General features: G+C 34.0%; 1 protein-coding gene across 1 annotated transcript in view; it reads right to left on the reverse strand.

The window, feature by feature from the left end:
* Nucleotides 1–8,615: 8,615 nt before the first annotated feature.
* LOC133304436 (uncharacterized) overlaps nt 8,616–13,133 on the reverse strand; it is a 31,101-nt gene continuing 26,583 nt past the window's right edge. Inside the window, exons 12-14 of the mRNA XM_061504476.1 lie at nt 9,994–10,119; nt 9,807–9,858; nt 8,616–9,329 (exon numbers count right to left, since the gene is read on the reverse strand). Coding sequence (XP_061360460.1) covers nt 9,177–9,329; nt 9,807–9,858; nt 9,994–10,119 — 331 coding nt within the window. The 3' untranslated portion in view covers nt 8,616–9,176. The remainder of the gene's footprint in view (nt 9,330–9,806; nt 9,859–9,993; nt 10,120–13,133) is intronic.

Consider the following 13,133-nt stretch of genomic DNA (forward strand, 5'->3'; position numbering starts at 1 on the left):
GCACTAAAAAGACTAAGTTTCAAGTATCAAAAGGTAGATTGATATAAATTTCCCCAATATTATAATTTCACCAAAATGCTGGAACAATACTATAGCTATCCTCCATCAGTAACCAGAACACATACTTGTATGTAGGGGCTTCCACCAACGTAAAAACATGTACCCAACAATCAAATCCCATATCCCTATGCAAAACTGATTATTAAATTCATTAAGTTCAAGTTCCCAATGACTATGTGGTATAAACCATCTCTGTACCCATAACTTAACCAAATTAATTTAATTAATCAATATTGTTTAATAAGGTTCCGGGTTCACCTATATTCCTATAGTCGAAACCCTAAAATACTTGTAACTCTCTCCCAGTAAGTAAACAAGATTAATAATGAAATAATTTATTAAACAATTAATATAAAAATAACAAGACAAAGTTTAGGCAACCATGATTACATTACAATATCGGTACTCTATCACCCAATCTTAACCAATTTAGCTTATTGTCGTGTGCACCCAGTGTATTACCATCAATTATGGCATTAAGCTCAGGTAGCTTATTTAAGTAATACAACAAAAATGCGAATAAACTTTTTCTTTAACAATATTAAGTTATTCATTCTCATTCGTATCCAATTCCTTAGTCAATTATTCACTTTATCAGATATGGTTAATTTTCTTTTTCAGGATTAAAAGCCATTAAATTATCTTTACACGGTTTTAAACTTCACCCACTTCGGAGCTCTCTAGCTTATAATATGCGGGTTTGATTGCGCTATGTGAAGTTACTGCCAGACCACTGCTCGTTGTAGAGCAGGCCAACATCTTGCTGAGTTGCTCGCTATAGTGAGCAAGTCAATGAGAAGAGGGGCATATTTCGTATTTGCTCGTTGAGTTACTCTTTGAAGCAAGCAAGTCAACTAGTAAAAGTCCCGAGAGTCAATTTTCTCCCCTGTTCTGATCGCTAGACTGCTCGCTGTAGTGAGCAAGCTTTGTAGGCTAAAAACGACAGCTTCCTTGTTGCAAATTGCTCCCCAAAACTTCTCCAAGTGTGCAAAGCACCACATAGAGGTCATACAACTGATATTCGTGCATAATCAACCTCAATTATACACAAACTTAACCATTTTAATTCAACATACGTTATTTGCAATATTCATATATCCATACACATAATAATCTTGGCATCTAGCCATTACATCATTTCAGATGACCAATACTCCATGGATATCTATTAGGTTTCAAGCCATCAACCTATTACAGCATATCCCATGACATACATATCAGCAAATTAACATAATAAATGTTTACAACATACTTCCAAAAAATATAACAATTGTACAAACTTTCATCTTTCATCCCATATGCCATAGTGTTAGGGATTACATACACAAGCTCATTGGTACTCCTTTTGACATAGGCATACATACGACCAAATTTTACATTTCTCAAAACACATGAGTTCAAAATACATCAAAATTATAGTCGTATCATGTTCCTATGTCAAAAGGATCAAAAATCAAAATATAAATGACATAAATCTCTACTCTGACTTCTTGCCAGGGGAAATCTCATCTCCACCACTCGGTGTACCTGAAATATAATACTCACACGGGGTAAGGTACAATCTCAATAAACTATGGGTCCTTGGAGACTTCTCCACCCATGAGCTCACTTTCATGATAGGTGGAATACCACAAAGAGAAAGTGTACCAATTAAAAAAGAAGTATTTGTAATTGATGTATGTTTTGTTATATGCAGACATTAAAATAATATTATGCAGCAAAATCTTATAATAATCAGTATGTATATCCATACTCAATACACGAGCCATTTCGTTGGCCTCTCACCAATATACAGGAATGCAGCTTATATGGCCCTTCCGAGAGTAAGTCCCAACGAGCTCCTCCTCTCAGGTGTTAACCATAATGAGTTTGCTCCACATAACTCTGGCTCCAAGGGAAGTCAATATATGATATGCAGTCATACATAGCATATATAAATATAATCATTTTCAGCCATAACACTCAATTTAAACAACCAATGCATATCATCTCATACAAACCATCTTCTCACGGAGTATGGTGGAACAACAAAGGGGAAAAACCCCCCAAGGTCCAAGAGTTTACCTCTTGGTGACAAGTTTTTCATAATTTCTCCTTTGTCCAATAACAATCCAATCACCAATCAAACACCAACACAATGCCTATGATGAATAGTCACTTCAATCAACACATACCCAATATATAACACATGAAAATCAACTCAAAATCATCAAGAACATAGGCTTAAGAACTTACCCTCTTTGCTAATTTTTGAAGAACCTTAACCAAATGATGGCTCCACTCCAAATCACCACTACCAACAACAATCCTATACACAACAACAAATATTCAAGCATCAAACACTAAAGATGTACACTATTTTCGAAAACCCTCAAAATCAACCATGAAAATCTAACCCCAAAGCTTAAAACTCCAAGGAACCCAAGGAAAATCACCAACTTACCTTAGGTAACCCAAGGGCTTGAAGAATCAACACTCTTAAGGTTCCAAAATAAAGGAAATCTCTTTTCTTTCTTCAACCCTAAGGATACCCGAATATAGCTTTGTGGAGAAAAGGATAAGTTTTATTCTTAGTGAGTTTCTAGGTGGTTCAATGGAGAAGATGAGTGCAAAGATAAAGGGTGTGGTGGCTCCTCAAGCCTCAAGCTTCAAGAACCACAATGGAGGAACTATGGATTTTTCAGAGATAATGAGAGAAAAATTAAGGGTTCTTTGGGAGAGAGGCCTGTTTTCGGCCAAAGTTGAGTGTGTTATAAGGATAAAGAGTGTATTTTGACCTATTTTAGCAATTTACGGGTCAGCTCACTGAACTGCTTGTTGTAGCGAGCAAGTCAACGAGTAGGCACCTGATGACAACTTGCATTTTACCCAAAATCATATATAAACTCACACTTAATTACACATTAATTCCATTTGATGAAATTTAATTATGCGGGTTATTATACTCATACTTGAAATAAAAGAAACACAAAAGAAAGAAGAATACTCCATAGAACTAAGATAAGATAAAGAAGTAGAATAATTTGAATATCTAGATAGTTCCTCAAATTTTGCCACATATTCACCAACAATCATTTTTCCTTGTTTTAATTCAAGAAATTCAATTTCTTTCATGTCTCTTATACTTTGAGGAAAATATTCTTACAAAAATACATCTTTAAATGTTTTCCAAGTAATCTATGTTTATTGGCTTTGGAAATGTCTTTTTGTACTTGTAATACCCCATATTTTTATTAATAAAATAATAATAATAATATAATAATAATAATAAACTATAAATTAGTAGTAATAATATATATATATATATATATATATATATATATATTTATTGGAAAAATAATTTTGATACTTTGTAATACTCTAGGTTATTAATAATAAAATAATATTAATATATATATATTATATGATAAATTATGATTAATTGATTTATTAATTGATTGATGATTTATGTATTTATGTTTGATTAGTAATGATTGATTAGTAATTTGTTTAGATATGATGAGTCAACAAACATAAAATTGCTTAGATATGATGAGTCAACAAACATAAAATTGTTTAGATATGATGAGTCAACAAACATAAATTGTTTAGATATGATGAGTCAACAAACATAAATTGTTTAAATATGATGAGTCAGCATTGAGTCAATAATGTGTAAGCCCTAAACTTCAACTATAAATAGAGGTCTAGCCTAACCAAACCAATTCACTCTTCAACATTTCTCCTATACTATTCTCTCTTCTTAGTTCAAAAACTTAGTTTAATTTATTTTATATTCTTCTGATTACCAACCGGTTCTCTGCCCCAAATTACTCTTTTCTTCTAGAAGTTAGCGAAAATGGAGACCAGGTAATCCTAATCTCTAGGTGGTTGTAGATTTGTTGTGTATGAAATTTTATTGGGTGTATCCTAATCCTTAGGTAGTTATATGTTTGATATATCTAATCTTAATCCTTAGAAAATTTTAGGATGTTTTCATATAGTATTTAAATTAAATTATTTTAATCTCTAGAAATTAATTGGATTAATTATTGGATTTTGGCTTTACTCTAATAGATGTGAATATTTGAATTATGATATGATGATTGGATTTGGATTTTACTCTTTGAATTCTGATTTCGAAAATTATGATATAATGATTGGATTTGAGTTTTACTCTGTTATATGTTGAATATGAAAATTATGATATTCTTGGATAATGGATTTGAAAATTATGATGGATTTGAAAATTATGATGGATTCAAAAATTATGATATTCTTGGATAATGGATTTGAAAATTATGATGGATTTGGAAATTATGATATTCTTGAAAAATTGAATTTGGAAATTATACTATTGATTAAATTGATGTGGAAATCATGAAAACTATTTGACAATTATGAGAATCGTGACAAGATTGAATTAATTGTGTGTGTTTGTAATAAATTAATGGTGGGAGGATAGCTTTGGGATGGTACCTCCCAAGGTGATGAACACAACTTTTGGGCTTTATGCCTCCGATGTGAAACTGATGTGAAAAAGATTATATCCGTTCTTTCTAAAGTGGTGTCTGGCAGGGTTTCCTGGGATACTAGTAGCAACTTTGGGAAGAGGTGTGCACACTAGGAAGATGTGAATTGATTATGGCCAATGTGATTTGTTTGTGACTGGCAGGGTTTCCCGGGTCACAGGGTAGACTGGCAGGGTTTCCCGGGTCTACCATGGTTCTCTTCCCACTAAATATAATGAACTTAAACATTATTAATGAAATTTGTTATTTGATTTGATTATGAAGAATGTCATTGAGTTGTGAATATTATCATATTATGATTAATGTTGTGCTAAATATATTAGTTGATAATTACCAAATACATTAAATGGACTTAATAAAGATAAATATTATATAATGGAATTTTGATTATTATATTGATATTTGATTTGATTAATGTGGAATTGATCTGAACACTATTTGATATTTGATTTAATTTGTTATTAATTACATTAATTGTATTTTGATTGGGATTACCAGCTTTGTTGACTTTTGTGTTTGTTTGACTGCAATGATCCTGCGGCTGCGGGGGAGCAGATTTTCAGTGAAGCATGTTGCAAAGGATGGGGCTAGCTGTGGGCAGTGAGGATCACGACTCAGATATTTCTAGCTAGTTCCTAAGTTTAGAAATTTTATGAGATTTAAATAAATGCATAAGACATATTTGTTTTATTTAAACTTTAGTCTTTGGTTTTATTTGAATGTAATAGAGTTAGCCTTGCACTTGTCCCTATACAAGTGCGGCGGTAACATTCCCTAAATTAGATTTAGATTAGCTTCCGCAATATTTCTATTATTATAATTGTTAGAAATTTGGGGTGTTACAGTACTTGTCCACAATAATCTGCTTGTCCCATTAGCATATATGTGGCAAAATTTACATAATGAATATTAGGACAATCAATTACCAGGAATATTTTCTCAAGTTCTTTCGGTCATTCAACAGCTGCTTTAAGGTTATAATCTCCACAAAAAGTGAAATGTTTATGTTTATGGAATTCAAGATTAGGTCCTCCCCGAGCATTTGCAGATCTAGGTTCATTTTCACTTTCAAAGTTATAGGTGCGGTTTCTAGTTGCACGGTCCTCCCTTAGCTCCTGAATAATATGCCGATTTGTTATAGTCTGTTCTTTGAGAGCTTCAACCATCTGAGTAAATGCATCATTTTTTGGGTTAACTTCTAGTTCAAAAGTGAAAGATGTTTGCCTTGCATCTGCTATAGATCTACATATTATTTCATGGTAGTAACTTGATCAAACTCATTACTAAATAATTCAAAATATGCATGATCTATAATAAAATACCAAGCAACAATTATACATATGCGTAGTTTAAGTCTTTTATTCACATGAACCGTTACTTTGATATCATAAAATATAACACCCTCTATAAGTAACTAGCATAGAGGATATCACATTAATTCTTAAATAGAAGTATAAAATTTTTTAAAAGAATAAAGGGATGAGAGGAAAAAAAACAACAGTCATAATCATAGCTTAAAGAATAAAGGAAGGCAAATGACAGAACACCCTTAAAGATAATTATACATTAAAGGTAAAGTTAAGTACATTTCTTTCAGTTGTCTATTAGTGGTAGTGGCATGCATGCCATCTAGTTAGTCTGCCTTAATTCCTACTCTTATTTATTTGTTACAATAAGTAGGAACATAATCTAAGCCCTGTTATATTTAGTCATCCAGATTGAAAGGAAAAGTTTCCACCCTATCAGAGTAGAAAACAATGGCTGCACCCAATGTATCTACTATCACATGGAACTTTGTCCTGTCTTCATGGTTCGTTATCAGCTTACTCCATCCTTCCCCGATCTTACACAGGCTAGCTAAGCATGTTTATTTTCTGGAAATGTTAGCATAAATATACACAAACGTGAGATAAACTTAGTAATATTGAGTTTTCAAACTATAACTGGTCCAGGCACTATAACGAAAAGATCATTTTCTCTCAACATGTTTATGGTAAAAATCTTTGTTTCAATAATGACTATAATAATAATAAGTATAAGAAAAAACATGCAATATTTAATTGAAACAACTAAATGTCCAGCCTCTGAGGGTCTGTCTGTGTATGTGAAAAGTTATTAAGTGGTCGAGTTCATAGCCACAGTAAGGTATCCCTTACAATATTATTGTCTGATCCCAAACTTTCTTGGGTCAGTTCACATCAGAAGTTTCAGTTAAAAATTTGCATATTCTTTAAATATTCATTTGGTATCAAAGGAATATAAATACAATTAATAAATCAATAATTTCATAGTCTTGATCCAATACCATTTTCATAATCAATATGAGTAGATCCGCCAAATCCATAAAACCAAAGTGTAGAAAAATCAATAAGAAAATGATTTGTCATGGTGATAATGCATCCAAATTTTTAGAAAAAAAGTGTTTCTCAAAACTAAAAGAGATAGAAGTTTAAATATAGAAATAGATTAAAAAAATTAAAACTATAAGAATGGAGTTCACTTCCAATATTATCTTTCCCTTGCTTTTTCCCTCTGTCTCTCTTTCTTTCTTTCTTTCTCCCTCTCTGTTTCTTTTTCTCTGTCATAAGGTTCCTTCCCCTTTAAGGGATTTTTTATAGATTGGTTTGTGTTTTTTTTTAATATATAATATAATAATATTATTTTATTAAAATAATATTTTTTTTTACTTGGAGTGGTGATCCCACTTTATCCCCCTCCATGTCCACACATTTTTCATAGTTATATTATTATTTTCTTATTTTTTATAAAAAAAAAATTATAATGTTACAACAAATCTGTGGGGGGATCAACATTTAAGATACATTGGACGAATCTAAATCCAAGAACCTTCAAGTAGTACATTTATATGACTTAGACATGAATATAAGGGTAGTTGATCAAAATTGAATAAATAAGCTCAAAGTAAACATGTTTTTCAAATCTTATCATCCGTAGCTTTTATATTCTTAAATTTTTTTTGAAAATCTCAAAGAAAATATTATTGACAAGCTTTAGAACTTTGAAATATTTTTTTCCAAGTCAAAAACATACGTTTAAGAATTGGAATCAAAAGCATGCTATTTGGGTAATTGGCTTCTACTAAGAAGGGTTTGGAATCTATCCTTCCTTATAAGGTGAATGGATTCAAATTCTTCACGAAAAGAATTTGAATCTCTCGAAAAAAAGGATTTGAATTATTACTAGCCAGTAAGTTTTCTAACGGTTAGTAACAACTATATTTTGGTTAAAACTTAGAATCCTTCCATGTTTTCCTCCATCTTTTGTAAGAAGAGTTGAGACAAAAAACTTGGATGTTACAAAAAAAAATCTTAGCAATGCAAATGAATCATATAAACTGAAAATAAAATAAAATAGACCAACGGTTTAATCCACTTGACCTACGGGCTAACCCATTTTAACTTGCATCAATACATAATATGTTGGGTTGGGTTGGATTGGCATGTTGAAATATTCAACTCAACCCATCAAAATAAAAAAGTGGATTAAATGGACTCACTCAATGAGTCAAATCTATTTTGCCATCCCTACCTATATTCAAATTTGAATTATAAAGACTAGTTGCTTTCGTATTAATGCTATATATATATATATATATATATATATATATATATATATATATATGAATGGAAATATGAGATAAAATTGATAAGATTTTTTTTTAAATTTTTAATTTTTTTATTATTTAAACAAATTGACCCACCAAATAGTAATAAAACAAGGCAGGTTAATATTTTCAATCCATTTAAAAAAGACGAGCCAACATACCCACCTTAATTTTTAGCAAGTCGGGATGGACCAACTTATTTTGTCACCTCTATGATACGGGATAAAAAATCCCAACCATTAACTATGTCTCATATTTATAGTTCCTAACCCACTGATACACTCAAGTAAACGCTGTTAATTAGGCAGAACCATCTATATTCCTGAAAAAAACAGATATATAACAACTTATTTTACTTTTTCTTTTTTGACAAATAAAACAAAACATGAAATATCTGAAACCCTGAACCAAATGCTCCAAATTCTAACGAGGAAATAAGGTGTACAGGTATTTCAAGGCAAAAAAAGACTAGGATTATATCTCCATGATAAAACCACAATACCATAATAAAGTTATTTAAGATATAACATGACTAGGTGGAAAACTCAAATGAACCAAAAAGCAAAAAGCACAGAAAATGCTGGAAGGCGCAGAATTTCCTCTATTTTCCCAATCTTCAGGTTCTCTAGAACTTTTAAATCAAGAGAAAATCATATGGTTTTGCAGTTTCTGCTCATGAACGCTACCAAGCTGAGCGCAAGTTTTACCATCACCTGTCAGAATGCTTCAAATATATCACCGCCAATTATGTAAGTATAAACACAGCTTCTTCCCAGTCGTTTGGTTATTGATGTGATGCCAATTTCCCACTATTTGCAGTAAAAGCCTCATAATATTATTGCACAACAGCATGCTGATTTTTCTAACGAAATGCATCCTTAGTTAACTCAGACAATAGAGTAACATGCATCTGATACATTTCATCCACTTGGCACAAACAGCAGGACAAAGGTGAACATGATTATGTTGATAAGACGATCCTAGTCTGCATCACCAAGCCCATCACTCCCGTCACCCCTCTTGGATATGGGAGTAAAATTTGGATTTGATTTCTTTTTCTGAGAAGCAATTTCAGCATTTTTTCGTAAAACGGCTCCAGGTGATGGATATGGTCGTTGTTGAAAGAGAGGACCCTGAAATTGATCAAGAAAGAGAATTTTTAAGTCATGTTGAGCCCTTGACGAAGGTCGGAAAATGAAACCAAAGCTATTGGTTATGACAGGCATATTTCAATATGTATTTCCTCTGTTTCTGCATAACAGGCATCATTGCTAGCCAATGGCGCCTGATGCCAGCAACACTAGTCACTAGAGGCTAACTAAATGGAACTCAATGTCCACCAATTCTACCCATAATTCACAGTAGTTTGGCCAACTTCGTGATTATTTACACACCAACCCATTTGTGGACATCTTCAGTTAATTACAAAATTCTCTTCAGAGTGTTAAGGCATCCATGGATACCAGATTGAAGGAACTCTTTTGGTTAAAAGCGCATTAAAAAAATATAAAGATCAAATACACCAATAAGAAAAGCAACTAAGGAGAAGATAGGAACCAATAACTTCTGAAATGAGAGAAAAAATAAAAAGAAGAAAAGAAAGTACTTACTGTTGCTGTTGTGTCAGCTGCTCGTGGCTGCACACCTTTCAGACCCACGACCCTGAAATGAAACATAAATTCATTTTTACTGATCAGGTTTTTCTATTATAAACCCAAGTTTATTACTATAAGCAATTCATTATCATACTCGGTTTTTGAATGGATTCAATTGATCAGTTCAAATACACACACATACCAGCCACCACGAGGAGCATCCGAATAGGAGCTGGGGTCCATGGGATCCAACTCATCGTCCTCTGCATTTGGGCGTTTCTTGCCCACTTTTTTACTTCTATTATCGCATGGAGGTTTCCAACTGGACCTGGAGAGACAAAACGGGATCAATATGTCCTTTATGGCTTTTGGCAAATGAAGGAAAAATCTCATAACTCAAGATCTCTTTGCCAATAAATCTTACATAAAATCCAAAGCTAAAGCTAAAGCATAAAAGATCTTAATTTTCACCATTTCTGGCGTGCCAATTGATTCAACCAATAATTCAGTTTTACAGAGATGTACTGTAATTGCAGTCCAATTTTATGGCATAGAAAAAAAAAATGCTAGACACCGCGTCCCAATAATGTTCGTTTTCTTTTTGGAAGTTCAATTGACATCTCATCTCTTTAATTTTCGTCAATCGTTCTCCACAGAATGCACCTTTCCCTATTGAACTCTACACAGTAATTTCTCAGTATCAAAGAGAACCTAACAGAAAAGTATACTTGCAATACAAGATTTTAATCACAAGCAGATAATAGAATTTTCATGATAGTACAATGTACAAAAAGAAATGTTCTAATGATGGATAGTTACAGTTGAAATTTAATTGTTATAGAGATACTTGAATATAAAATAATATGTTGTGTATTGATCTAATTCAGAGAGTTACAATATATAGAGACTCTAATGGGCTTATATGAAAGGCCCAGACCTAATACAATCAGAATAATTACAAACTCTAATCATATCTAATCAGACTAATCATATCTAATATATTCTAACACTCCCCCTCAAGCTGGTGCGTATATATTTTGAGCACCAAGCTTGTTACAAATATATTGAACCCGAGGACCTCTAAGAGCTTTAGTGAAGACATCCGCTAGTTGATCAAAGGAGTTGACGAAAGCAGTCTTGATTTCCCCTGATTGAATCTTTTCTCGAATGAAGTGACAATCAATCTCTATATGTTTGGTCCTCTCATGAAAGACAGGATTAGAGGATATATGTAGCGCAGCTTGATTATCACAAATGAGTGTCATGGGTTGTTTCTGTTCACAAAGATGAAGCTCCTGAATCAACTGCTTTAACCAGATTAACTCACAGGTAGTATTTGCCATTGCACGATACTCAGCTTCTGCACTAGACCGAGCAACTACAGGTTGTTTCTTGCTCTTCCATGAAATTAAGTTTCCTCCAAAGAAGACACAATAGCCGGAAGTACCTGCCCAATCAGCATCTAAATAACCACAAATTTCTGTATTTCCCTGATCTGAATACAACAAACATTTTCTTGGTGCTCCTTTGATGTATCGGAGGATCCTCACAGCAGCATCCCAATGTGAATCACAAGGGGAATCAAGGAACTGACTAGCCGTACTAACAGCGAAAGAAATATCTGGCCTAGTCACAATAAGATAATTGAGCTTCCCAATTAGCCTCCGATAACGTCCAGGATCAGATAACGGCTCCCCCTGTCCGGGCAATAACTTGACAATAGGATCCATGGGTGTATCAACTGGTTTACTCCCCAACATACCAGTTTCTTCGAGAATATCCAAGGCATACTTCCTTTGACAAATAGAAATGCCCTGTCTAGATTGCGCCACCTCAATTCCCAAGAAGCAATGCAGCTTCCCAAGGTCCTTTGTTTGAAATGCACTGAATAAATGTTGTTTTAATTGACGAATTCTGTCTTGATCACTTCCGGTGAGAATGATGTCGTCAACATAGACTAACAAATAGATGCACTTGTCAGGAGATATAATCCTATAAAATACAGAATGATCAACTTTACTGCAGATTAAGTCAAATGCCTGAACGGCAGAACTGAAGCGACTGAACCATGCTCGAGGAGATTGCTTGAGACCATATAAGGATTTTCAAAGACGACACACTTTTCCAGACTCCCCCTGAGCAACAAAACCAGGTGGTTAATCCATGTAAACTTCCTCTTGCAAATCACCATGAAGAAAGGCATTTTTTATGTCAAGTTGAAGGAGTGGCCAGTGACAAACAGCAGCAAGGGCAAGAAATAGGCGGACTGACGCCATCTTAGCGACCGGAGAGAATGTATCGCCATAATCAAGGCCAAAGATTTGAGTAAAACCCTTGGCAACTAGGCGTGCCTTGAGTCGATCAACATGGCCATCAGGTCCAACTTTTACAGTAAACACCTAGCGACAACCAACTATAGACTTCTCTGGAGGAGCAGAAACAAGGTCCCAAGTGCCATTGGAATGAAGTGCAGTCATCTCATCAAGCATCGCTTGGCGCCACCCTGGATGGGAAAGTGTTTCACCTGTGGTTTTAAGAATAGAAATAGAAGAAAGACTAGAAACAAAGGTGAAATGAGGTGAAGAAAGACGGTCATAGCTCAAAAAGGTATAAAGAGGATAAGGGTTACGAGTAGTACGTGTACCTTTTCTTTGAGCAATAGGAAGAGCCTCTGGTGAAGGATCCGGAAGGGAAGAATCAACTGCAGGGGACAATGAGTCAGCAGGAGTCGAGTCGACAGGAGGCACAGTTTTACGACGCTGATAAGTGAGAAGTGGACGGTCTGCAGGAATTGAAGCAATAGGTTGCTTATCTGGAATAGAAGTACCTGCAGCTGGCAAAGACAAGTCAAGAAAAGGGCCAGGAAAAACATGATCAACCTGTGACAACTGAGATGGGATAGAATGAAAGGGTTGTTGATCAAGAAAAGTGACATCAGGGGAAACTAAGTAACGCTTAAGATCTGGAGAATAACAATGATAACCCTTTTGAAGACGAGAATAACCAAGAAAAATACATTTAAAAGCTTTGGATGTTAATTTGTCCTTACCAGGGGTGAGATCATGAACAAAACAAGTACAACCAAAGACATGTGGGGATAGAGGATAGAGAGGAACATCTGGAAGCAATAAGTGATAAGGAATGTCATTATCAAGCACAGATGAAGGCATACGGTTGATGAGAAAAGAAAAGGCAAGGACTGCATCGGCCCAGAAGTGAAGAGGAACATGCATGTGAATAAGAAGAGTCCGTGCAGTCTCAATGAGGTGTCTATTCTTACGTTCAGCTACTCCATTTTGTTGTGGAGTGTGAGGACATGTAGTTTGGTGTAAAGTACCCTGT

The sequence above is a fragment of the Gastrolobium bilobum genome, unplaced genomic scaffold (genome assembly GCF_033153095.1).
Source record: "Gastrolobium bilobum isolate Gb01-03AN ecotype WA unplaced genomic scaffold, APGP_CSIRO_Gbil_v1 utg14467, whole genome shotgun sequence".
NCBI lineage: Eukaryota > Viridiplantae > Streptophyta > Magnoliopsida > Fabales > Fabaceae > Gastrolobium > Gastrolobium bilobum.